This window comes from Eucyclogobius newberryi, unplaced genomic scaffold, assembly GCF_026437365.1.
Source record: "Eucyclogobius newberryi isolate DKJ021-1_F unplaced genomic scaffold, fEucNew1.0.hap1 SCAF_14, whole genome shotgun sequence".
In the NCBI taxonomy this organism is placed as follows: Eukaryota; Metazoa; Chordata; class Actinopteri; order Gobiiformes; family Gobiidae; genus Eucyclogobius; species Eucyclogobius newberryi.
This window is the reverse complement of record NW_027315768.1, coordinates 25,825,859-25,851,467: the sequence shown is the minus strand read 5'-3', so window position 1 is coordinate 25,851,467 and position 25,609 is coordinate 25,825,859. Positions and strand designations below refer to the sequence as shown.

Sequence of the window (25,609 nt, the reverse complement as noted above, 5' to 3'; positions counted from 1 at the left end):
TTTGAATGACATGATTATTGCATTTGTACATGAGAATATATTATGTTTTTATTATAATAATAATAATAATAATAATAATAATAACTTTTATTTATATAGCGCTTTTCAGTGACCCAAAGACGCTGAACATAATAAAAAAGGGGGGGGTTTACAGACAGGGGGGACAACATGTACAATACACATTAATATACAGATAAAATGAACAAGACAGAAGAAGTAGAGAGAAAAAGATGGGGATGTAACAGGGGGTAGAAGAGTAGGCAATGGGGTAGAGGAGGCTAGGGGTAGGGGAGGTCATAGGCTTGGGTGAAGAGGTATGTTTTAGGCGGGATTTGAATGTTGTGAGTGAGGGAGAGTGGGACGGGGGGAGGGAGTTCCAGAGTCGGGGTGCTGTTCGGGAGAATGCTCTGTCACCAAATGTTTTGAGTCAAATGACTAAATTATTCAACAATATTCTTGATAATTCATTAGTTGTGATTAACTTGTTTCAGCCCTAGACTATTTTACTGACTGTATGATGATTTGTTAAATACTCAATTATTTATCATTTATACTTACTCTGTGAACACCTTATATTTTCTGCTGTCTCCGGATTAAAACAAAGAAATAAATAGTGTAAAACCTGTTGACTAAACTACAGTGGTATATTTCTTCCATGCAAATACAGCTTGATATTAATATTGATATTTGTTGCATTTGGTCATATTTACAGTGTGCTTTTTGTCCCTGTCCCAAGCCTTAGTAAATAGAAAGGGCTGCGTCAAGAATCAGGAGGGGCATCTGATTGTGTTCTTGGCTGCACAATATTGGAGGTTTTTGCCATATGCAATACAAACTGTAGCTGTTTATGATATTTGAATACAACAATTTCAGCTATATTCAAACAAACCATGCACATACCTTGATTTATAAATCAAACGGAAAACTTAACAGGCAAAATCAGACTAAATCAAGGCTAATTAAGACTTGATGAGGAAAATCATGACTCACATTTGCCTTTTTAAATGTTTTTTCTTTTAAACACAGTACATTCCTGATAGAGGACCTTGATGCTATTGCGATTTATATATTAAGTTAGTTGTCGATTATAGTGATATATTTTGCAGCCCTAGACATTTCACCCATATTCCCTCAAAAACCTGTTGAATCCCAGTGTCTGGTTCACTGTTGCAACCCTGATTGTGATTAAAAAAGGAGATAAAACCTTGCCTCTGATGTCACTGATTTAAATTGGGCTAAAGTGTTCTGCGCAGACAGGATCCAGAGGTGAGAGCAGACAAACTGCTGCAGCAGATGTGGTCTTTTATGCTTCATGCTCTGCTTCATGAAACCCTGTAGACTCCGTGTGCATTTCCCAGTCCTTGTTAGTTTTTCTCCCCCTTCCTCCTCAGTTTTTACTACAGGCCATAAAACGGGGAGCCAAAACCTGCTGGACACTTTTATACTGAAAACCCTAAACCCCAAAACTAGATCTGATCACGAACATTGGCGAAACATGGCAAGGGAAGGTCAAAGTCTGTCAAGGGCACAACCGGTGTTATTTTCTCCAATAAACTTTCAAATCTGTGTGTTATTTCCACTTCCTCATTAGTCTGTGAGAACCAGACAGCTCACTTTGAAGAGCTTTGAAGATTATGTGGTGCACTTTTATAATCTTCACTATACGTCCACAACAAGGTGAAAAAAGAAGTTCTCATAAAACTATTTTGGATTGAACTTGTATGTATGGCTCCTCCCTGCTTTCTGTGAGACATTTCGACACCAGGCCTGTTATCTCTATAGTGCACCTTCGAGAGCTAGTCCCAAGCTCAGATAAACGCATTGAGTTAGTGTCAGGAAGTAGTAAACACGAAATGTAAACCTATGTAAATGTTTCCCTGTCGCTGGCTTTTACTCAGCTTCCTGTTTGTACGTGAGATTTTTAGGACTTTTGCCTATTCAAAAGATGTAATATTATGTTGAATCCTTAATTGCTATTGCTAGGGCAACAGTGCTAGATTTGTCACCCTAAAACCAATGGATACGATGTGATGTTTTTATTAATTTCTGTTTCATTAAGTTAAGATTCTCATTGATTTTTGTTGTGATTTTTGTTGTTTTCTAAATGGTTTGTGATGTTTTTAGGTTAGTGTAAATTAAGTACTATATATTATATCTACTAGTTTATAGTATTGTATAAAGGATAAGACAGTATCACATTATGTTATTCTGTTTCGATACAAATTCATCTTGTTATACAATGCGAATAATAAAGGTGCACGATGTAACTTTTCTGGTAGAGGGTACGTCACCTGCTTGTCTCCTTGGAGATGTTACTGTTAATGCTCCACAATATCTGACTGATTCATTTGCTTGCTTGTATTTAATTAGTCAGTTTTATTGCCTTGCCTTGAAATATCCTGAAAACATGCCTTCTTAGTGTGAGTGGGCTCACTTCTCCACAGAACTGACCTGGAATTAACTTGTTACTTCTATGTTTGCATCTAGAAAGCGCAAGGAACTACACCAAAAAGTTACATAGTGCCCCTTTGACATAACCTCTATATACAAAATGTTCTTGTTGAATTGCTCTTTTATTCTGCAATCCACTCCTACACTCATCAAATTTGTGTCATCGTGACTGAATAATTAAGTGAATGTCTTACTGCATTATTTATTTTGTTTAATTGCACACAGCGCCATTCTGCCTCAGATTTCAATAACATTCCGTGTCCTTAAATACACAGCTTGGTTAAATATGAACTTCAGTTTACCAAAGTGGTAAATAGAACACTAGAGATATAATTAATCACCATGGTAACCCATACCGACAGCCAAGTTCAGAAACCATTTTCTGACTGTAAAATTCTACTCACGATATTCAATTACAATTTACTCTTTTAAGTATTTTGACAATAGGGTTTGCCAGTGATCCATATGGCGTATTTCTATACAAAATTGTTTAATTCTGCATAGAATATAGACAAATGCGATGTTTAATTCATTTTCATAATTCAGAGAAGGATCTTTTCCTGACAGGGGAAGGTGGAAGTCCCCTGTATTATTAGGACCACAAATATACCAGTAATGTAAATGTATACTAAATCAATGAATTTTAGGGCCAAGTTTTTTTTATTTTTTTTACATTATTTAATTTTTACATTATTTACAAATACATTCTCAAGATGGCCGCGAGGCTATTCTACTTGCTCTTTGCTACAGTACAGTACAATCTACTCTCTCTCTAGCCTTTTTTATGTCACATTGACCTACTACTCTATTGAATATGTTTAATCTCCTCACATTCCTGTGCTCTGACTCAGATCTCTTCCACGCTGTGTCCTTGAACACTCACAAGTTGGTTAATTATTCACGACATTTTCGCCGCCGCAGAAGCAACAGGTGAGGCGCCGTACTTTGTGTCCCTCCGCGGCTTCCGTCACAGCAACAGAACTGTCAACTTCTGCTTTTCACTGCGCTGCACAGATTAAAACACGTTTCGGTGCATATTATTTAACCACAGCATTGCACAACGATGGAAACTCTTTTATATATATATTACCGAAACTGTCGCATTGTATTCTACCCAATCCGGTGGGCTAATAATGGTAAGTTTAGCTCGTTTTCTTTTAGCCGAGATGAAGCTAGCAAACTTCTTCCCACACTTTCTCCTCGCCCAAAGTCGAGTCAAACTAGATGCTATTGTATTTAAAACGTGTTTATTACGACTTGTACTCCGTGGTTAAGTTTACAGCTTTGTTTTTAGAGCGTTCAATGTAAAGAAACGTGACTTAATCTTCTGCTCTAATGCGCTTTACTTAGATTAATTGCAGTGTGTGGTGCCATGGAACTCGCAAAGCACAGTTTTGTGGCGTTTTCTGGCTCTGTAAAACAAGGAATGTACTTGTTCTTTCAGTGGCATGATGCTATAACGTGCTGCCAATTGCACTTGCCTCGTAGACCACACACTTTTCAATTGTAATGTGAAAAAACATGATGTAATCTGTTCTGAACTTTTGACAGGTGTCTGAAAATGCAGCCAAAATCCTTCCATCCAGAAAAGCAACGATGGTACATGTGATATTTGCCAAGAAATCGATTTGTCCTTGGAAATAAACACTACACGAGAGCCAGAAGATGCGTACACGACACTGTATCTGTCCACTGTGATGGAGAGGACAGAGGAGAGGTAAATATGCACCGTCTGCTTTACAAAATAACAACCTGCATTTTCTTTGTTGCTTTATTTCCCGACGAAACAAGATGAAGCTGCTTTTAAACTCATCTCTTTCAGACAAACATTAATTTACAACTCATCCAGGGAATACAGACTGTCATACATGGAGCTATTTAGTCATTTAGCCGATTAATCAATCAATCGCTGCCTTGGTCGATACATTTTTTAAAATAAGTGAGCTGTTGTTCCCATGTTGTTCACCTCATAGTCATATACTTATTAAGCTTAGACATTACCACAATGTGCCACACCCGCAAAACACACACAGCATGTTGGGGCCTGACAATGCTTTGATGGTTGAACTGGCACGCACTTAACAGTTCTCACATCTAAAGTTAAATTTAACCAGGGTTATGTGTCAGATGAGTTTCCGGTTTGAATATTGCAGTGTTGTTGTTGTTGTAAATATGAATGTGTATATGATTTTAGCTCTGAGGTAGACCGGCCCCCCTCACCTCCGGAGCGTGGATTGCTGCATGTGTGGCAGTCGGGGGGCCACCGTGAGCAGCAGAGCCCAGAGAGGGTGCTCCTGTCCAGGCCTGTGCTTCAGACCGCCCTGGGAGAGAACCATGGACTCCTGCTTTCACAAGGTGAGTGTGGCAAAGGAACGGGATCAAGTTACCCACGGCTCTCATCTGTCACCAAAACAGATGAAGTGATCTTTACAAAACACAGCAACAGCTGACAACAGTCGGTATCTTGGCTAACAGGCAGTCATTGAGTGTGTTGTCAGTTATGGCATTTTTAGGCGCTTTATATTTACATATTACATTGAGATATTTCTTCTCTTACTTCAGTTTAGAGGTGAGAGACATATAGAAAAATGGATATTACTGTTGAGTTTATCCATGGTTTCAGAATTATGACAATGTTGCCATTGTGATTTTAAAAAACCTAAAACAAATATTGTATCTTTTGAATGGGACAAGCCAAACTGTTGGAACTGTATGGAACGGGATTCAAGATTCCCTGAGTCCAAATACTGCATTTTACATTGACCACAATGTTTTTTCAAAACATTCATTGATTTCTACCCCTTTGACTTGACTTCTTGTGGTTTGTTTCTTCCAGGAGGTCTGGTGTATTCATTTGGGGAGCTACTATGGAGGGGGTTGAATGTCCCAATGGCTGCCCCGGTGCTGGAGGTCTCCCTGCAGGGGAGGGCCGTGGTGCGGGTCGCTGCGGGGGGTTTCCACTGTGGGGCAGTGACCACTCAGGGCAGCGTCTACATGTGGGGCGAGAACACAGCTGGACAGTGTGGTCTGGGCTCTAATGTTACAGGTGGGATGGACACAGGGGTCTTATCTTATGGTTTAAAGGCACTGGAATATTCAATTTTTATCATAATTCTAATTTGAAGATGTATTGATGATAAAAGAACATGACATGTACTTCCGATGTTGGCAAAAGTCAGCTGCCATTTTCCCATTGTGGGACAAATAAAGGATCCCTTAGCTTTAATCAAGGGATAAACACCTTTTTCAACAGCATCACACATCTATAAAGTCATTTGTTTTGAAGGTCATAGGCTCTCACTTTATAGCAAAAAAGGCTTGTCTACTGTTTATGAGTTAGTCCAGTAGATCATTCATTTGATGTTATAATATTTCCCAATACAAGGAATTTGTGGCAAATTATTTGTTTTTGAATTAAATGTAAATTAAAAAGTTATTTTGTTTCTTGAATAGAGTTTATAAAAAAAATGCCACCACCTATTTGTAGCTAGACTGTAAAAAAAAAAAAAAAATCGGCCTTCTAAATGTTGAAAGCAAAATTCTACCATAGAATTGTTACCTGTCCAATTTTACACTATGGGCACTTTACAATGTTCTTAAATCATGTGAACAACCTACTACATTGTGGGTATAACGCCAATCTTCAACAGTCACTATCCCACGCTTTCCTAGTCAGTGGAACATCATATGTATTCTCCACTCTCCTGCAGTGGTAGAGCCGGCTCTTCTGACTGTGGTGGACACTGAGCTGGTCCCACCGGCTGCAGTGCGAGTCATGGACGTTGACTGTGGACGAGAGCACAGTCTGGCTCTGTCAGCCCAAAACGAGCTATGGGCCTGGGGCAGCGGCTGTCAGCTCGGGCTCGTCACTACAACATTTCCTGTTTACAGGCCTCAGAAGGTTGGAACTGTATTTGAGAATATGTTTTAAATGTGCTAAAACAGGCTTTTCAAGTGCCAATTTGAATTATTTGATTTGAGCATGACAAGAAGAGACTAAACTCTATAAAAATATTAACCAATTCTATAACCAAGTACAGGCTCAGATATTGACCAGGACTTCAGGTGGAAAGTCATGTCTATACAAAGACTAAATGTAACATAAAAAAAAACTGTTTGAATCAGAACTAAACAAGGACAAACACAAATCAAGAAGCAATGAAACAACAGTAACACTTTTGACTTGAGACCACCACAGTGCATACCTGTATTCACTGATGTAGCCTTGAATTTGCCCGGTTGGATTAATATTTGCTTTGTCTGTCCAGGTGGAGCACTTGGCAGGCAGGCATGTGATCCAGGTAGATTCCACAGTATCTTCACCGCCAAGTAAAATGTCAAAAATACGAAATATTCACTTTTTGTTGATTATGGCTCTTGCAGGTGGCTTGTGGGGCCTACCACAGTCTGGCCCTGGTCCGAACTCTGTCTCAGCCGCACAACAATCCTCCACACCCTGTCGAAAAAGTGAAGAGGGAGCGGCGCTGGTCGTCGGGTCACAGTTTTGCTGCAGAGAACTTGGATCCTTCAATGGTTGAAGAGGATTCTCACTACTGTCCACTGGGAGTCGAGCTGTCTGAAGTCACTACAGGGGAGGTAAAAGTCTGCAGAAGTTCATTAGTTAAACAGTTTCCTTCCCATAGCAGATACAAATAATGTGTGCTTTATTGTTCTCACAGTTTGTTCTCACTGTACAATTGTATTGGGCATGCAGATCAAGTAAATGTGTTTGTTTAAACTTGTACTATAAAGTTACACACTTTGCAGCTGCAACTAATGGTTATTCTAGTTATTTAGTTGACTAGTCCATTTTCCATTTTCCTTGTTAAATATATTTTTAACCAACAAAAGCTTTAAATATGGTGAGAATATTTACAAATATTCATCTAGCCTCTAAAACACATATAAAAAAGTATTTTCCTATGTGTTTTAGAGGCTAGATGACGATAACAATAATACAAATACAACTACTATTATGTTTTTGGTCGACTAGCCACAATTATTCTGATTAGTCATTGCATCCCTTATGTCAGCTGTTTTTTCCCCTTGTAAAACGCACCAGGATTAGGTTTAGGGTCATAGAAAACATATTAACTCATAGATTTTACACAGAATGCTCTCCTAAAATAAGTCTTTACATTTTATTTGGGCTTGGTAGTAGCACAAAGACTGCTCTGGCTGTCACACCATATAATTTTGATATTTCTTCCATTCATCATTTTGTAAATTGATCAGTAAACATTTGTCCAGCATTCATAATACTGTACATGCAGCTGTTAACACCTGCCTTGAGCTTTGCACAGTTGAGTGTAAATATGAGGGAAATGAAGAGGTTTTATTCATTAGTGTGTTTAATCAGTGTCCCCGAAGGAGCATTTCCAGAAGGAGCCAAATGCCAGACAGGAGTCTGCTCAGCATTAGCCCTGGATCTGTCTCACGCCCACTGGCCACGCTGGGCAAATCTCACTCTGAACAGTTGAGTTGTATTTCATTTGCTCCTAAAAGTGTTATGTATTTACCGATCTGCAGCTAATGTTTTTTTGTTATTCTTAATAACGCCAGGAACTTTATTTGCACTAAGCTTGACTTTGAGGAATCGTCGGACCAAACAGACTTCAGCTCTAAAGCTTCTTTGCACTGGAAAAACAAAAATAAGTTCTCAAAGGAGCAGGACCTTCAGACCCTCCTGCACAAACTCTCAGTTCATCCAATAGAAATACCTCACAGTTCTAACTCCAGTGACACTGAATCAATGAGCGCTTCAGGTTAGCAACTATTTTATCATATTTTTTATTGATTATGCTTTCTTCAGGTTCTTGGTATTGAACTATAACATAATAAGTAGATCATCATTTTACATTTTGTACATTTTACATTGTAACTGCAATATTGATCTGAAATAACCTAGAAATAGAAACTGGTTCATTGACTTCTTGTTCAAAACAGTAGAACTGATAATACAATGACATGTCACTGCAGCAAGCAGCAGATTTACAGGTTTTTATTTTTATTTTCTTTATTTTGAATAGTGGCTACATGACATTTTAGTGCCTACATGAGTCACTTGGGAGTCTTAATTTTTTTTAATATTCACATCTAAATTCAGGGATGTGGGCGGGGATATGGAGGCGGTGAAAACGGGAATCAATCAAAACACAACTTTGACACAACTTGAGGAAACTAATGATGTTGGTTTCTCTGCTGGTCCGTCCCAGGTCCTCTTTGCTGGTCCGTCCCAGGTCCTCTTTGCTGGTCCTTCCCAGGTCCTCTTTGCTGGTCCGTTCCAGTTCCTCTTTGCTGGTCCGTACCAGTTCCTCTTTGCTGGTCCGTTCCAGTTCCTCTTTGCTGGTCCGTTCCAGTTCCTCTTTGCTGGTCCGTCCCAGGTCCTCTTTGCTGGTCCGTCCCAGGTCCTCTTTGCTGGTCCGTCCCAGGTCCTCTTTGCTGGTCCGTCCCAGGTCCTCTTTGCTTGTCCGTCCCAGTTCCTCTTTGCTGGTCCGTACCAGTTCCTCTTTGCTGGTCCGTTCCAGTTCCTCTTTGCTGGTCCGTCCCAGGTCCTCTTTGCTGGTCCGTCCCAGGTCCTCTTTGCTTGTCCGTCCCAGTTTCTCTTTGCTGGTCCGTCCCAGTTTCCGTCCCAGTTTCTCTCTGCTGGCAATAATTTCGCTTGAAATGAAAGATTGAATATGTAACAACTCCACTTCCGTCAAAATAATAGTTTGTCTTTGTATTAGGGATCAAAATGTTGGTGATTGAGAAATTAGTTGACCATATAGAAAGCTAAATTTTAGCTTTTTTACTTTCACATAAAACACAAAGTAAATTGGGTATTTATAAAATTAATGGTTCGTTACAGCCGAGTGTCATAGAAAACTCAACTATTTGTATTTTCTTCAATACTGCAACTTTGTGTGAAGTGGTTTATTTTTCATACCTTCAGGTTTCCTGTTCATTGCATCATTGTTTATGTTTGACTTTGTTCTGAGCACCCTTAAATATTTCATTATTTTCTCTCAAGTTGATTTCTTTTCCTTTGCTCTCCAGTTGACAGCTGCGCTACACCGTCTTCAGATTTGTACTCTTCGAGCTACAAAGACGAATCTCCACCTAAAAGTCAAACAAACCAGTAAGAATACCCTTTTTGACAATTTTTCCGGGTCTATTTGATTGTATTTCTAAAAACAATTACTGAATTCACCACGATTTTGCTCTGTCCAGCAGCTTCGGGCCTTTCTCGTCCACCCCAGTTGGTGTAGATGAGGTGCATTTGTGCCTCCGGGAGCCAAGTCAGTCTCTGTTCGTGGAGAGCAGCTCTAGTCTCTCTGACATAAGAGTGAAAGCTACAGAGCACAGGAGACGCTCGCTGCCTGGGATTCCCTCTCATGGTAAATACAGATTACTGCAAACCCAAAGCGTGTTCAGTTCACATTAAGAGTTAAAATGTACTTAAATACTGTAGGAGCTTTAACGCCACATCAAACTTCTTTCTAAAATGGACGTGTACTTTTTTCACTTAAGACTGGCAGCCCTGAAGAATACACACAATTTTAAGTGAATTAATCAGTCGACCAACATTTTTATGAGTAGACCATTTACTTTACTGAGATTATAAGGTTTTGGGGAGTACATTGGGCTTGTATATAGCCGTTTACATATGAATACCGAGTTATTTTTGCATTAAATCCTGTGAACCTGTGGTCAAATATTTGGTCAGATCATTGACCATAGTTTTGATAGCTTTTGCCACACTGCTTTAAGTCGACTACAGCTCTAGTGTTCTCATGTACAGTTTATTTATGTATAGTTGTTGTATTAAGGTTTGCCGGGCGATATTGATTGTCAAAGATTTTACTTTGTGAAAAGAATAAAATAAAATCAAGATCAAAGAGCCTTTGAGTCTTTAGAGCACCACTCCAAGCTGTTGACGAGGAACTGTTTCTTTCAGTTGAGGAAAATCTCTAAGCTCAGGAAAATGGTGTCTCAAAATGACCTGGAAGTTATAATTCATGCATTTGTGTCTTCACGTTTAGACTATTGTAACAGTTTGTTTTCCTGTCTTAACAAGAAGGAGCTCTCTCTATTCTGCAGCTAGTCCAGAACTCTGCAGCGAGGATCTTACCCGCACAAATAGAAGGGCCCACAAAATTCTTATTTTAACTTTTAGAGCTTTAAATGGTCAGGTCCCTCTGTACATCAGCGATCTGATCAAACCATACTCTCCCTCTCGCTCACTAAGGTCCTTGGATCAGAAACTGTTATTGGTGCCTCGCACCCGTTTTCGGACCAGAGGAGACAGATCCTTCCAGGCTGTTGCCCCCAGACTCTGGAACGATCTTCCGCTCTCCCTACGGTCACTGGACTCAGTTACTGCTTTTAAGGGTCAGCTTAAAACCTTTTTATTTAGTCAAGCCTTTTAAATGCACTTGTTTTACGGACTGATTTTACTGTATATTGTTGTATATGTATTGCTCACTGTAAGTTTTTTGTGTTTTTATTGTTTTATTCTGTGTTTTGTGAAGCACTTTGTGACTTCTGTCTGTGAAAGGTGCTATATAAATAAAATTTTACTCACTTACTTACTTACTTAAAAATGGCTTTCAATAATGATTTCTTGAGGTTAAACTATGCAGACTTCAATCTGTTCCATTTCACTTCAAATTTCTTCCTCCAGATTCTGACCTTTCAAAACCACATGTTTTTACTGTCAGAGGATCGACTGGGGACCTCTCGATTTAAAAACACAAAGCAAACCCTGTTATCAGCGTTATCTGTGATCAGGTCATGTGACTGTCCTCAGGGTCTCCACGGCGACGCCAGCACTGTGCCTGTGGGTCGCCCTACACAGGTCAAAGGTCAGGAGGGTCAGAGGAGGCCGGAGATGGGCTGCCGTGCCTGGACACTGAGGTGTGGAGCTGGGGCCGGGGCTCTGAGGGGCAGCTGGGCCACGGAGATCAACTGGCCAGGTGAGGAGAAGAGGAGAAGCACCAAACCAAGCAAAATGTTCTGGATGTAATGACTCGATTTAACTTTGTGTTCAGGCTTCAACCTCTTTGTATCAAACCTCTGACTGGTGAAGAGGTGATTAAAGTGGCTGCAGGGTCACACCACTCACTGGCCATCACTGCACACTGTCAGGTAACCGTGTCTTTAACGCAATGTACATTTTTGTGATTGATAGAGTTTTTGAATAATATCTTTTGTGTAATAAATGTATATGTTCAATTTTAAAAGAACAGCCTGCGCTCTGCTGCTGGATTTTAGGTAGTAAGGATTCAGATCAGAGAAAGGGGAAAGGTACTGGTACCTTATTTGGCTCGACACACAGGGGGCGACAAACGACCGGGATCAGCGACACTAATCGCACCAGGTTTAAGATCAAACACTCGAGCAGCGATGAACTGCAACGGTTGCGAGTCTCCCACACGTTTGAGTGGATGTGAAATTCAAGTCTAATCTGAGGTTTTAAAAGGAATTTTAGTGTTTCATGGGTGAAAAGCTGCAGCATGAGGTGTGTCACCCAGTGAGAGTAGACTATTAAGTCACATAAAAAAGAAAAAGCTTAAATACCTCTTATAAAACCTTACATGCTGTTCTAATAATGCTAATATAACCTCTGTATGTGCTTTAGGTTTACTCCTGGGGCAGTAACATGTGTGGTCAGCTGGGTCACGTCAACAGTCCAGTCACAGTCCCAAAACAGACCAAGGTAAAGTGATATTTCTGCAGTTCCATAACCTCCACAGTTAAAGGTGCACTATGTAATATACTATACTGCAATTGTCAATAATTACTATCTCGACACATTGTTCAGTAAGTTAGAGTTGGAACAATATATCTGGGGCAAAATTTTTATTGTCTGAATCAACACGTTGCATTAAAGGGGAATGTTTTGTTATTTTTTTTGTAGTATAATAAGATTTGAGCTGTAAAGGATCGAATAAGTAGGAGTAATTATCAATATCAATACAGTACCAAAGTTTTCTCATCACTTTTACAGTAATGTGCATTTAGAAAAGGGAATAGTCTTCCTTTGAGCTAAAGTATAGTGTCTATATCATTTTTTATCGTGATGTTTTCTGTTGCAATACTGAATGTCGCTCTTCAAAATGTGTTATTAAAAAGTTACATTATGCAGCTAGTTCATGTTTGTTCTATTACAATAAGTAGTGTTTACCCTGAGATTGGTCGGACTAGTTGAATCCGTGTGGTTGCAGCTCTCTGACGGTCTCCGAGTCTGGGACGTCTCGGCGGGGCAGAGCCACTCGATGCTGTTGGCCGATGGAGACTGTGTGCAGCCCGTGCTCTTGTACTGTGGGCAGCAGCAGGAGCCAAAAACGGAGAAATGTCACACGCCCCAGCAAGGTCAAAGGTCGCCCAACAGATCTGAGAGCTATAGTGTCAGGCCCGCTCTGTTGCCCTTCTGCATGGAGGTTTGTACTGCCAAATCATGCACAGTATTGAATGTCAAGAAAATGAAATTGTGTTGTATTTATACTATTGACGTTCGTTATTTTTTTACTAATTAGTCAATCCTGCATTGATTATATCCATCCCAATTCATCTACTGTATTGAAATGTTGCTTAGTTTTGCCTTTTGTTCAATTCAAATAACATTTTTAGGTAATTTTGTAACGTAAAATGATAAACAAACAAACAAACAAACAAACCACTCTTTACCATTTTGTGTAAATGTTAGATTTGTTGGAAATATTTACAATATCAACCTGTTTATTACATTTCTAGGGGTGCATATGTATTGTGCACTGGCAGCCACTTAAAAAAAACATACATATAATAATAACTAACAATAACTAACATATTTACATATATAACAACATAATCATTTTATTGAGTAAAATAATAATTTTATTGATAACATTATACATATAAAGCTTATACATTGTGTTTATACATTTATTAATTCTTGCTTATCAGTGGTCTTCAATATATTAGTTTGTGATATTTTCTGAAACAATATTTCCTCACAAATTGTTGTCATGTCCGGTAATGTTCCAGTTCAAAATAGGTTTTAGAGGGTGAGCTCTACTTTTTGTGAGACTTTAGGTGTAACTTCACGTTAATCTGCTGTTTGTCCGTCTCTTTGTAGATGGGCTACATCAGCCGCGTCCACAGCGGAGGCCAGACCTGTGCGTTTCTGTCAGACCACAACATCATGGGCTTCATCTCAGCCATTCACGAGCTCGCCTCAAGAGAAAGACAGTTTTATTCTTGGTCGAGCAGCATCAAGAAAGTCCTCCTCACTCCACTACGCACAAGAGGTCACCAGAGCACACTCTAAAATGTATCATGAATCTGAATTGATGCATAAAACCAGTGTGTTTTTTTACCTGGTTCCTGCAGAGGGCGTGAATCCATGTTTGGGAGACCAGTGCACACGCCTGTTCTTCACCATCTGCGATAAGTTTGCTCCGCTGAACCTCCTGATCGGACGACACTCCACGGCTCTCAGTTACTTCCTGCACGACCTGCAGAGCTGTGATGTCACTTCCCTCCCTCTGATCACCCGCACTGAGCACTTCCTGGACACTTTTAAACAGTAGGATTTACATTGATATGTCTGTAGGTTATGAAATAAAGAAATCAATAAGTTTGCACAACTCGAGGTTCAAGAAAAAGTGACTTATTCCTATTCCTGCCTCTTCAGGTATTGTTCTTCTGTCGGTGATTTTCAAGTCATGGGTGGATTTCAGTCTCTTCAGAAACTCTCAAAGTAAGATTAATTCCCAATTTTACAAGATATCTACATTACTATTGCCTCTATTCATAATAATACTTGAGTAAAATGTACATCTCAATTGCTTGAAACATAATTTGAAAGAGAAATGAGCTGAAGTTGGCCTCGATTTAGTTTGATTGTGGTTGTAGCAGCAGTTTGTTATTGAAGTTGCTGTGGTAAGTCATCAATGCTCTGGTCTTGTGTCTAATCTCTTGTGTCTGTCTTTGCAGCGACTGTTTCGGCCCCAAACGTAGCGATCTCCGAGAGCTCTGTGTCTGGGGAGAGGATAAAGATGAGGTGGACCTGGTGTCACTTTTGTACTGGCCTTTACAGCAGCTGCACCACTACAGCCGACTACTGCTCAAACTGGCCGCTTGTTACGATGTGGTCAGACTTTGTTTACATCTTTATATATTCCAGTATTTCCCATTAATAGAACGGATTATGGTGGCCCTAAAACCTCAAAACAAGCTGAACTGAAATTGGTGAAACGAATAGAAGGAGCTACATTTAATGGCTGCGTTTTTCATCAGTAACGGGCAAAAGTATGACATTTGTACTCGAAAAATGTTATTGGATAAATTAATTCAAATATGTATAACTAGTGACACCATATTCTCAGCATAAACCTGTAGAAAACGCTATATTCTCTTTCTTATTTTCTTTTCTTATATACTCCGCTCGTAACAAATCTAAAATTGTGCAATGACATATGAAAACTCAAATATGTTGTTGTTGACTCTTTCTTTAATGCTGGTTTGCACTTTTATGTGTGTAGTATGTGTGGATATGTATTATTGTTGCTTGCCGCTTGTTAAACAGGATTAATAGTGCGTCATCTACCTTCCCTATGACTGAATGAATGCAGTATTTGTGTGAGTGAGCGTTAGCGATCACAGATTCAAATTGGCAGCCACACAGTCTGCCTCATTGCACCACCATTATTAAGTGTGGAGTGAAAGAAAAACGCAGGGCCCAATATGGCATTATCATTACACTAGTGGCCAAAGACATCTTATAAAATACTAAATAATAAGATCACACTGCTAAACTACATGTGTTTTCTCCCGTCAGCTCACCGCCGAGTACCAGTCCCTCCATCAGGGCTTTGGTCTGTTCGAGTCTCTGTCGTCGTCGCTGCTGAAAAGGAAAAAAGAGGCAGAAACGACGTGCAACTTTTGGAAAACTCACTCGGGGAAAATGACTGTGAGTGCTACTAGTGCAGCTTTGATTTTATAACTTTACGATCATTGCTTTCTCGCAGCCAGTTTGACATAAGTGAGATGTTTAGTAGTTCAGCGGTGCGCTCCCATTCGCCCTGAAGAGCCAGTGCTTGTTTAAATGAATGGTCAAGAATCGCTTTGCTATGAAGAGACGGTCAGAAAATGTGCAGTAATTATAGCGTGTGTTTTCTCAGGAGCTGCTGCGTCTGTCTCATCGCCGCGTGGTGTGTGAGAGCAGCCACAGAAATCTGACTTTACAAAACGCCGGGCGCTTTTCCAACCACTGGTTCATTCTGTTTAACGACGCTCTGGTTCACACACAAGTAAGACTCTTAAATTTAACGCCAGTAAGGATCCGCTGATATTAATGTGTTTTTAAAATGTAAACTCTTTCACTCAGGGCACAGTTCCCTCTAAGAGTTTTGTAAGTACAGTGTGTGTTTGGGCTTAGTCTCTCCAGCTGTACGTCTGGGTGCACACTTTTGACTGCAATCATAAATGTTTACACGTGTTGTTAACATTTGTTTGGTGCAAAATCGTGATCAAAAAGAGTAAAGTAACGCCACATATCTTAAAGGTGCACTGTGTAACTTTGTCTCTGTGACGAATGTAACGCTTTGCCTTGATTGTTCCACAGTACAACACCTTGAACCTTAGAAGTTTTGTACTGTGGAATATTCAAAGCAATCGTGTCCCCATGGAGGCAAGAACGTGAGAGACCCTCCACCAGAAAAGTGACATTGTGCCCCTTTAACTCGGTTAATCGCAATCGAATCGAAATTGCAGCGTGAATGGATTTGAAATGAGCAAATCACAAAGTCATTTCAACAAAATATCCACTTACTCTGCATAAAAGCTGCCAACTCAGTGGTTCACATTTGCACGCTTGCATCCGTTTGTCAGTTTGTAATTTCTTCTAGACGTGTTTAAAATGTGAACTTTGAACAGAATCCTATAATTAAAATCATAATTACACATTTTTTCCCTACTCTGACTAGCTTTAGAAGTGTGTCCGATTCTCCCTTTTTAAAAGGTGGTGGAGTACAAACAGTAGTTCCTTGATGCTGCCTCTGTATTTATGCGTAGACTTTAGATCAGGGATGTCCAAACTGTGGCCCTTTTTACTGCAAATTGAAGTAATTCTACCATCAGAACCTCAATAGCAAACATTGGATTGGGCAACAGAGCTTAGATTTATGTTCAAAGTCTTCTTAAAGATACGTTGGCTTTGTTAAAGTTCTCCCATCTGATGATTTACTATTTTGATATATGTATTATCTTATATGTTTCATTATTTTTGCCTTCAGTGGAAAATGTTTGGACATCTCTGCTCTGGATAAATATTCCCAAATGTGGATGTACTTTACTCCCAGTGTATTAAATTTAGTCAAAGCTGTTTCCTTTTACGGCGTCGTCATCAATTTAGTGGGACTTTTGAACGTATTTTTGGAGCAAAATCAAATCGCCGTTTTCTCAGCATGGCATTACTAACACGGAACTGCCGGTGTGGTGTCTGCGGTGACATTTCAAAACTGAAAGCGGCAAATCACCACAAAACCACTGCGTATGAATTTAATCAGCAGCACAATCACTCTGGACAACACAATGCGATCACGTGACACAGTTAATCATATGTTCTGTCCGTCCGTCTGTCTCCGTCCACAGTTTTCCACTCATCACGTCTACCCTCTGACCTGTCTGTGGGTCAAGCCAGTCACTGAAAACGACAACGGCCTGTGAGTTTACAATGCGCTTTCAAGCATTACAGCACAACAACTCTTTTCCATTTTCATACCCGCTGTGCCAATGCCTTTACAGCTACGCCGTTAAAATCGTATGTCCAGAAGAGAATTTCACCCTGGTGGCATCGACACCACAAGAAAAGGTATCTATATATTATTCACAAGCGCAGAAAATTTAAGTTTGACTTAATTAAGATGCCTATTTAGTTTCTTGTAGCGGAGTAAGTATAGTTCTGTCCCCAGCAAACTGAACAGTGAATTATAGCAGTAGATATTTGTGATGATACTGCTGTAATTATAAAGTATTTATAGCAAACATGAACCCAGAAGTGTGTGTGGATGTGCTGAGATTTGCTGAAATTTAAATAATGAGCAATTGTGAAGAATCAGGATCTTACGAATGAGTTGAAAAAGTCAGGAATAACTTGACGAGCTCACTCTGTCGTCAAATGGAATATTACAGCTTCATGTGGAGTGTTACTTTTAATTTCAGACCTAATTTGTTCTCCAGAGATCTGCATTGAAGCGTTTAGTTTTGTCGCTCTTTTTTGACCTTGCCTTGTGTGCGTAGAACAAGTGGCTGCGGGCTCTGAACCAGGCGGTGGACCAGGTGCTCGGAGGGGGAGGTCAGGGGTCGTCGCCGGGGGTAACGGCCATGACCCGCACGGCCAGCTACACGTTCAGCGGAGAGGGGCGGTTCAAAGACGCGCGGTACCGAGGGCAGTGGCAGGCCGGGCGAGTTCACGGGAGGTCTGTGGGAACTAATAGTGCATGTATTACCAATAATGCCATATATTTTGTCGGTAGAAGTAGAATTTGTGGTGTTGAATGACTTTGTTTATCGACAGGGGAACCATGAAGTGGCCCGATGGACGAACGTACACGGGGAACTTCAAAAATGGACTGGAAGATGGGTCAGTATTAGACAAGTTTTATTTGTAATCGCTTTACTATATAGTTTTGCTGTATAAATATTGAACCATGTGGGGATTTTTGTTTTTGCAAATTTTTGTTTTTGCAAAACTAAATATATTACAGATAATGTTGTATTTATTTTTGTTTTAGTTATGGTGAGTGCCTGATGCCCAGCAAGGCACTGAACAAAGCAGACTGCTATCAGGGACACTGGAAAGACGGGCAGATCCATGGCTTTGGCAAATACAAGTGAGTTCTAATACTAATACTTATATTATGTTATTAATGATCTAAAGATGTGATTAAATACTATTACTATGTTATTAATGATCTGAAGATGTGATTAAATACTAATACTATGTTATTAATGATCTAAAGATGTGATTTAGTACTAATACTATGTTATTAATGATCTGAAGATGTGATTAAATACTAAGTCAATTATCTAAAGATGTGATTAAATACTAATACTATGTTAATGATCTAAAGATGTGATTAAATACTAATACTATGTTAATTATCTAAAGATGTGATTAAATACTAATACTATGTTAATGATCTAAAGATGTGATTAAATACTAATACTATGTTATTAATGATCTAAAGATGTGATTAAATACTAATACTATGTTAATTATCTAAAGATGTGATTAAATACTGATAAAGATGTGATTAAATACTAATACTATGTTATTAATGATCTGAAGATGTGTTTTTATGGACCCTCGACAAACGATGCTCTGCATAGGTGGTCCGGCTCGTGGAGTCGTGGTGAAGGAAATCTGAAATCCCCGCAGTTTGCAGTCCGGTGGTCGGCGAACTTGTCTTTTATCGAGTCATTTTAGATCAATATTGTGATATAAAGTGTCCAAAATATAAATCCTTAAATGTATTTATTCGTTGAGGTTGACGTATTGGACGGACGTGAAAAGTGTGTTCTCGTGTAGATACGCCACGGGAGAAGTGTACGAGGGCTGTTTTTTCGAGGGCCTGCGCCATGGTTACGGGATGCTCAGCTCCGGCCGACTGGCGCGCTCGTCCTCCAGCGTTTTCATCGGGCAATGGGTTCACGACAAAAAGATGGGATACGGGGTCTACGATGACATCACCAGGTACCGTCAAAGCGCTCTGCATGTTTTGGAGCTGCGCAAAATGTATTAAAACCCGAATTATTATTTTTTACAGCGGTCACAAATACATGGGGATGTGGGTGGAGGATCAGCGCCATGGAAACGCAGTCGTGGTCACTCAACACGGACTGTACTTCGAAGGGACATTCAGGGAAAACAAGATGAGCGTAAGATGATTCAAGCATTGTTATAAATCTCAAATAGCTTCTGGTTACTTCGAGTGGAGTTTGTGGAAAGCAAAGTACTTCTACTCGAGCAAAACGAGTGAAAGGGGCAAATGTTTGTGCTGTGTTTTTTCAGGGTTCAGGTTTGCTGGTGTCCGACGACGACACAACTTTCCACGGAGAGTTTTCTGACGACTGGACCATTAATGGAAAGGTAACAGTGATTAAGCCTGTCACCATAATTACAATATTGACTTCAATAAATGAGAGAAAGAACAGTGTTTTAGGGGTCAATATTTAATGTGGCAACCTTTTTCTTTGCACTAGTGGGACATTTTTTGTGTTTTTATGTAGGATGATAAGATTTGAGCTGTAGTGGGTCCAATATGCAATAAACCGTTTCTGATTATACTATTTCTACTACTAATACCATTACTCCCATTACTACTATTATTGCTGTTTAGTCAGGTTAGTTTGATAATTAATCTTGATCGTTTTAGGGTCTTCTGCACTTGGCTAATGGCGACTTCTTTGACGGTGAATTCAGTGGAGAATGGGCTTCACTCAAAGTTACAGGAACTTACACCAAACCCACTGCAGATGAACCTGTGAACAAAGAGAGAAACAACACACTGTAAGAGGAACTGTCCTGATATACATTTCAGTATTTTCTGCCACATTTGTGTTGTCATTCCTGCACGTAACGGTATAATAATACTGTGTGTGTCGCAGTGCATTGGGGCAGTACGTGGTCCCGGCGGCTCAGCGATGGCTCTGTGTGTTTGACGAGTGCTGGGGTCGACTCGGCTGCGACGCGCCCGGAGCGGGGCAGAGGACTGTGGCCTGGGACAACATCGCCGTTACCATAACAACCACCAGAAGACAAACGTGAGTGATGTGGGGGGAAATCTGTGAACGTCTACCATGATATACTTCCCTACATGAGCCATTGCGTTATGGGGTTTTACTTTCAAAACCTTTTATTAATGAGCCATATACACCTGATATTCATTCACTTCTGTCCGCTGAACATTTTATTTTGTTGTCGTTGGTGCGTCCAGTCCTGACCTCAGCAAATCCCAGAGTAAAATCCTGGAGAGTTTGGAGCTAATTCCTCAACATGAAGAAATCGTTACCACCGCGAACTACGACTACGTCCGCAGATACCTCACGAAAGTAAGACTCTGCAAAATGTACTGGTCCGGCAGCGTTAACTCTTGTCACTGACCTGTGCTGTTGTGTTCCCAGGCGTGCGAGACCCCTCTGCACCCCCTGGGCTGGCTCGTGGAGACCTTAGTGACTGTGTACAGAATGACTTATGTGGGCTCAAACCGCAGACTGCTCCGACAGGCGGTTCAGGAGGTCCAGGCCTACCTCAACCACTTCTACTGCATCGTCAGGTCAGTGAATGCACTTCTACTGCATCATCAGGTCAGTGAATACACTTCTACTGCATCGTCAGGTCAGTGAATACACTTCTACTGCATCGTCAGGTCAGTGAATGCACTTCTACTGCATCGTCAGGTCAGTGAATGCACTTCTACTGCATCGTCAGGTCAGTAAATGCACTTCTACTGCATCGTCAGGTCAGTAAATGCACTTCTACTGCATCGTCAGGTCAGTGAATACACTTCTACTGCATCGTCAGGTCAGTGAATACACTTCTACTGCATCGTCAGGTCAGTGAATGCACTTCTACTGCATCGTCAGGTCAGTGAATGCACTTCTACTGCATCGTCAGGTCAGTAAATGCACTTCTACTGCATCGTCAGGTCAGTAAATGCACTTCTACTGCATCGTCAGGTCAGTGAATACACTTCTACTGCATCGTCAGGTCAGTAAATGCACTTCTACTGCATCGTCAGGTCAGTGAATACACTTCTACTGCATCGTCAGGTCAGTGAATACACTTCTACTGCATCGTCAGGTCAGTGAATGCACTTCTACTGCATCGTCAGGTCAGTGAATACACTTCTACTGCATCGTCAGGTCAGTGAATACACTTCTACTGCATCGTCAGGTCAGTGAATACACTTCTACTGCATCGTCAGGTCAGTGAATACACTTCTACTGCATCGTCAGGTCAGTAAATGCACTTCTACTGCATCGTCAGGTCAGTGAATACACTTCTACTGCATTGTCAGGTCAGTGGATTTTGACAGAAATAAATACTGCAATGTTTTGTGGAGCATTCGATAATTATATCCAGAAAATATTCAGTCCAACAGTAATGTGCTGAAACATGTCTTTACATTTATCCACAAAGGTGCAGAAATATCATTGGGATGTTTGCATATTTTTTCCATTTTGATCAGCTCTTGTTGCAGTATTTTTTTAATCATAATTGATATCCTAATTTTAAATATTGAGTTTATCTTCAATATTCTCTATCTTTTCCTCCAATTTCTTTCCATCCGTAGGTTTCTGTTCCCTGGATTACCAGAAGATGGCAGTGTACTCCCTGAGCCTTCCCTCTCTCCCTCCAGATGTAGACACTCCTTCATCTCCAACACAGTGGAACAACTGTGAGTCAAACTATCGGTATGACACAAGAGGAGGACTAAAGCTCTACTGCCATAACTAATCTCTTCTTTCTGCTTTCTCCTCTTGTTTCTCCAGCGTTGTGGTGGTGAGCTGCTCGTCTCTGCTGCTGCCGCTGCTGCTGCCGAGGCTTTACCCGCCGCTCTTCACTCTGTACGGCCTTCAGCAGGAGCAGGACGACGCCAAGTACTGGGAGCGCGTCCTCAGACTCAACAAGTCGCCAGACCAGGCACTGCTCAGCTTCTTAGGGGTGCACCAGTGAGTTTGGACACACTACGCGCACTAGGGCGTAAAGAGAGGTCAAATGCAGAGAATACATTTACCAACAGGGACAGCAAAGTCTTATTAACAAACACATTATTTGTTTTTTTTATTGATTGTACATCTATTTTGTCTTCTCGCGTAGGAAATTTTGGCCTGTCTGGATGTCTATTCTTGGAGAGAAGAAACAGGTTGGTTGTGACATTATCTACAGACTGTATTAAAAACTTTATTTACTCGTACGTTTTTGTGTTGTTTTACGTCTTGTAGATTTTGTCGAGCAGTAAAGACGCCTGCTACGTCTCAGCTGTGGAGACGCTTCAACAAATCAGGTACTGACCAGCGACCCGCTAAACTATAATATACTATATACCAGTACTAGGGTTTGCTGATATAGAAAAAAATGTGTATATCGATAATCAGAGTATTTAGAGTATTTAACCCACAACGCAAAATAATCTCAATTTAAAAGAAACTTATTCAAATTTCTGTTTAGAGTTTTTAGTTGCGGTTTAATTATCAGAAAAAGTTCAAAAATATCACTTTATTCACTTATTTTAGTTTGCTTTCATTTAATTTTAACCTTAATCAGCTCTTTTTAAAGCATTTTTTAAAAACTCAATATTAAAGTTCTGCAAATCTTCAACGCAACATTCACGATATTATCCACGTTTCCATTCATTTCCCACCTCTAGTTGCAACAGTGTTTTAAATACATCATTAATTTATGTACATTATCATTTAGCACAACCTTCACTCCGTCGGACAAACTGACGGTGATCCAGAAGACGTTCGAGGAGCTGACGCAGGAAGTAAAGCCGCTGGTGGAGGAGAGCTTCCTGTGGTGCATGGACGACCTGTTTCCTCTGTTCTTGTACGTGGTGATCAGAGCCAGGTCAGAGCCGCCTTTTTTTAATTTTTTTTAAATTTAAACCTCTCTCTGGGGGATTTGTCCGCGCACACTCGGACTAAACGGTTTCCTCCTGCTTCAGGATCAAGAACTTGGGAGCCGAAGTCAGTCTGATTGAAGATTTGATGGATCCTAATCTCGAGCACGGAGAGATGGGGCTGATGTTCACGACACTGAAGGTGAGAGAGAGAGAGAGAGGGAGATGTCCCGATTTAACGACTATTCACGATTATTGAGACTGACCAAACAACAGTTCAATCTTTAATTTTCTAACATGTTATTGTTCCTTAATTTTGTGACCTGCTTTACAATTTTTTACTTTCTGAAAGACAAAATTAAGTTAAATATGACAAAAACAACCAGATAAAATAAAGTTATTTACATTTAGGTCCATTTCTTTGGCTATATATTGAACAAAATACTTAATTTTGCTTCTAATATTGTCATTTTTTTTGTTCCAACTGTTATATTGTGACCTGGATAATAAGGAATATTGATTAACCTAATAATCGTGACATCTCTGGGTGAGAAAGAGTGCTGTCTGATGATTAGACATTCACACACTGAGCTCATTTTAGTTCTAATGTAGATTTGGTTTGGTCGTATTCTAGTGCTGACGGTATTTAGTCCTGATCCAGTCCTGGTTTAGTCCCAGTTTTGATATGGTGAATCTTTAGTCTGTTCTAAAAGTGCACTCTGTAACTATGTGATGTATTTTCAGCTGCTTTTCACCATTGTACGTTTATTGCTTTGCTTTGGAATGTTCCGCAGTACGACATTAAAACACCTGTAATCCAACATTACAGGAACATTCCAAAGCAAGCAGCACCAGAAAAGCTACAGCATGCACCTTAACAACCCCGTTTATGCTTTTAAATGCGCAGGGATATCAAATAACAGATTATCAGGGTTTCTATGTCTGTAAAATCATAACAAAAAAGGAAAATATAAATGTTCAAAAGTAATTAACTTGACAATGATGTGTGTTCTTTCTCTTCTAATATCATGTTATCCAACACGTTTACCTTCATTGATTATCCACAGTTGTAAAAAGAGTTTGGAATGGAGTGTGAAAATAACGTGCTGTTTGTTTGTTTGTTTGTTTGTTTGTTTGTGTGTTTGTGTGTTTGTGTGCAGGCCTGTTACATCCAAATTCAACAGGAATCCATGATGTAGCAGCTGGAAAGGAGCAAAATACAAGTTTTCCAAACCGGCAGCAGGAACAAAAGAAACACTTTATATTCATGAATCCTCTGGGATGTTCTGATGTGGATGCACTGCCCTCTGCTGGTGGTCCCACACAACTGCACTGTTCACCTCCACCTCAGCTCAACACGTTTATTATCCATGAAATACACTAAAAACAGCCTGACAAGTACGTAGTGCCAAACGTAACTATAGAAAAGACTATTTATTTTGTATCTTACATTTAACATTTTATATATATTTGAAGGGAACATTGATGGATTGCACTTATTTGTAAAGTTACTGCACACTGGATTTGAAAGTTCAATAGACTTTAATGAATTAGTTGTTTTGCAACTTCTTTAGGATTTGGCTCGATACTGAGTGAATATTAGGAAAAAGTGATTCTCCTTTTCTCACATATTGAATGTTTTGATACTGAAGTGTATATTTTGAGAGAATGTGAACTAAAGCAATAATGTAAGGTTTGGAATTGAATACATATTTGTCTCTACTAACTATGTAATATCTCAGTATATCATGTTTAAAAGGGATTTATGCATATTGCTTTTACGTAAATAGTATTTTGTATGCTCCATAAACATTCAGTTTGATTCAAAACTGATCAAATTAAACTGTTTTCTATTTCAAAAAAGGGTGAAAGCCATTTCAGGCATGACATATTGGTTTTAATCCTTTGTATAATTTGGGAATGCAGACCTGTCCTAAAACTGGAGTCATTTCACTTCTGCACAAATGAAGCCAGTGACATATTTTCTTCTGATCTCGATGTAAATTATTTGATTTATGTTTGTTTATAGTTTTCACAGACACTTGGTTACCAACATGACTGAAATTATGACTTTGATATGTTTGTATCATCTGTGTTTACTGTAAAAAATACAATTGGAACATATTTTTTATTACTCAAAGGGACAATAAATTGTGATGAGATCTACCCTGTGGTTTCCTGTGAATCCTTGCGTCAATGTAACGGCCGATGTCAGGAATTCTACTGTTCAGTTTCTGCATTTGTAGCAATACCTAAATATAGTCACTAACATTTGTATATAAAATGAACAGGTGTGTACTTATGTTTGTCATACTCTATAGATGGGAGTGAAAATACCTCACATTTACAAACCTGTATACTGTTGATCTATAGCAAATGGGGAGTAAAGTTCCCTGTACATTCATGTTTCCAGCCTGTCCTTAACCTGACATTGTTCCTTCACCTAATCCATAGCCTCAACCCATTCTACCTGTTCCTAATAATAACCCAAAAAAATACTAAAAATATCATGTCCACAGGATCATCTGAGGTTGTTATCCCTGGAGCAGCAGCTGCATCCGAAA

The 25,609-nt window shown here is 39.8% G+C and overlaps 1 protein-coding gene across 4 annotated transcripts; it reads left to right on the top strand.

Moving 5' to 3' along the window:
* Positions 1–1,828: 1,828 nt before the first annotated feature.
* Positions 1,829–24,908, top strand: LOC140359898 (alsin-like). Of its 4 annotated transcripts, none has more exons than XM_072445144.1 (41): positions 1,829–1,912; positions 4,003–4,168; positions 4,646–4,806; positions 5,288–5,497; positions 6,162–6,352; positions 6,720–6,752; positions 6,835–7,047; positions 7,811–7,926; positions 8,014–8,216; positions 9,490–9,571; positions 9,667–9,830; positions 11,243–11,408; positions 11,484–11,580; positions 12,074–12,151; positions 12,660–12,875; positions 13,553–13,724; positions 13,807–14,002; positions 14,111–14,176; positions 14,413–14,569; positions 15,257–15,388; positions 15,600–15,728; positions 15,806–15,829; positions 17,071–17,141; positions 17,224–17,290; positions 17,719–17,897; positions 17,996–18,061; positions 18,213–18,311; positions 19,010–19,174; positions 19,248–19,359; positions 19,493–19,570; positions 19,857–19,990; positions 20,089–20,244; positions 20,418–20,532; positions 20,605–20,756; positions 21,777–21,881; positions 21,976–22,155; positions 22,304–22,349; positions 22,429–22,490; positions 22,904–23,053; positions 23,151–23,247; positions 24,206–24,908. In XM_072445144.1, the coding sequence occupies exons 2-41, from the start codon at positions 4,149–4,151 to the stop codon at positions 24,242–24,244; spliced, it is 4,899 nt and encodes a 1,632-aa protein (XP_072301245.1). In that variant the 5' UTR covers positions 1,829–1,912; positions 4,003–4,148; the 3' UTR covers positions 24,245–24,908. The 4 variants fall into 4 exon arrangements, with proteins under 4 accessions (XP_072301245.1, XP_072301243.1, XP_072301246.1 ...); XM_072445142.1 differs by having other exon boundaries at positions 9,664–9,830; XM_072445143.1 differs by lacking the exon at positions 1,829–1,912 and adding an exon at positions 3,405–3,587 and having other exon boundaries at positions 9,664–9,830.
* The last annotated feature ends 701 nt before the right edge of the window (positions 24,909–25,609 follow it).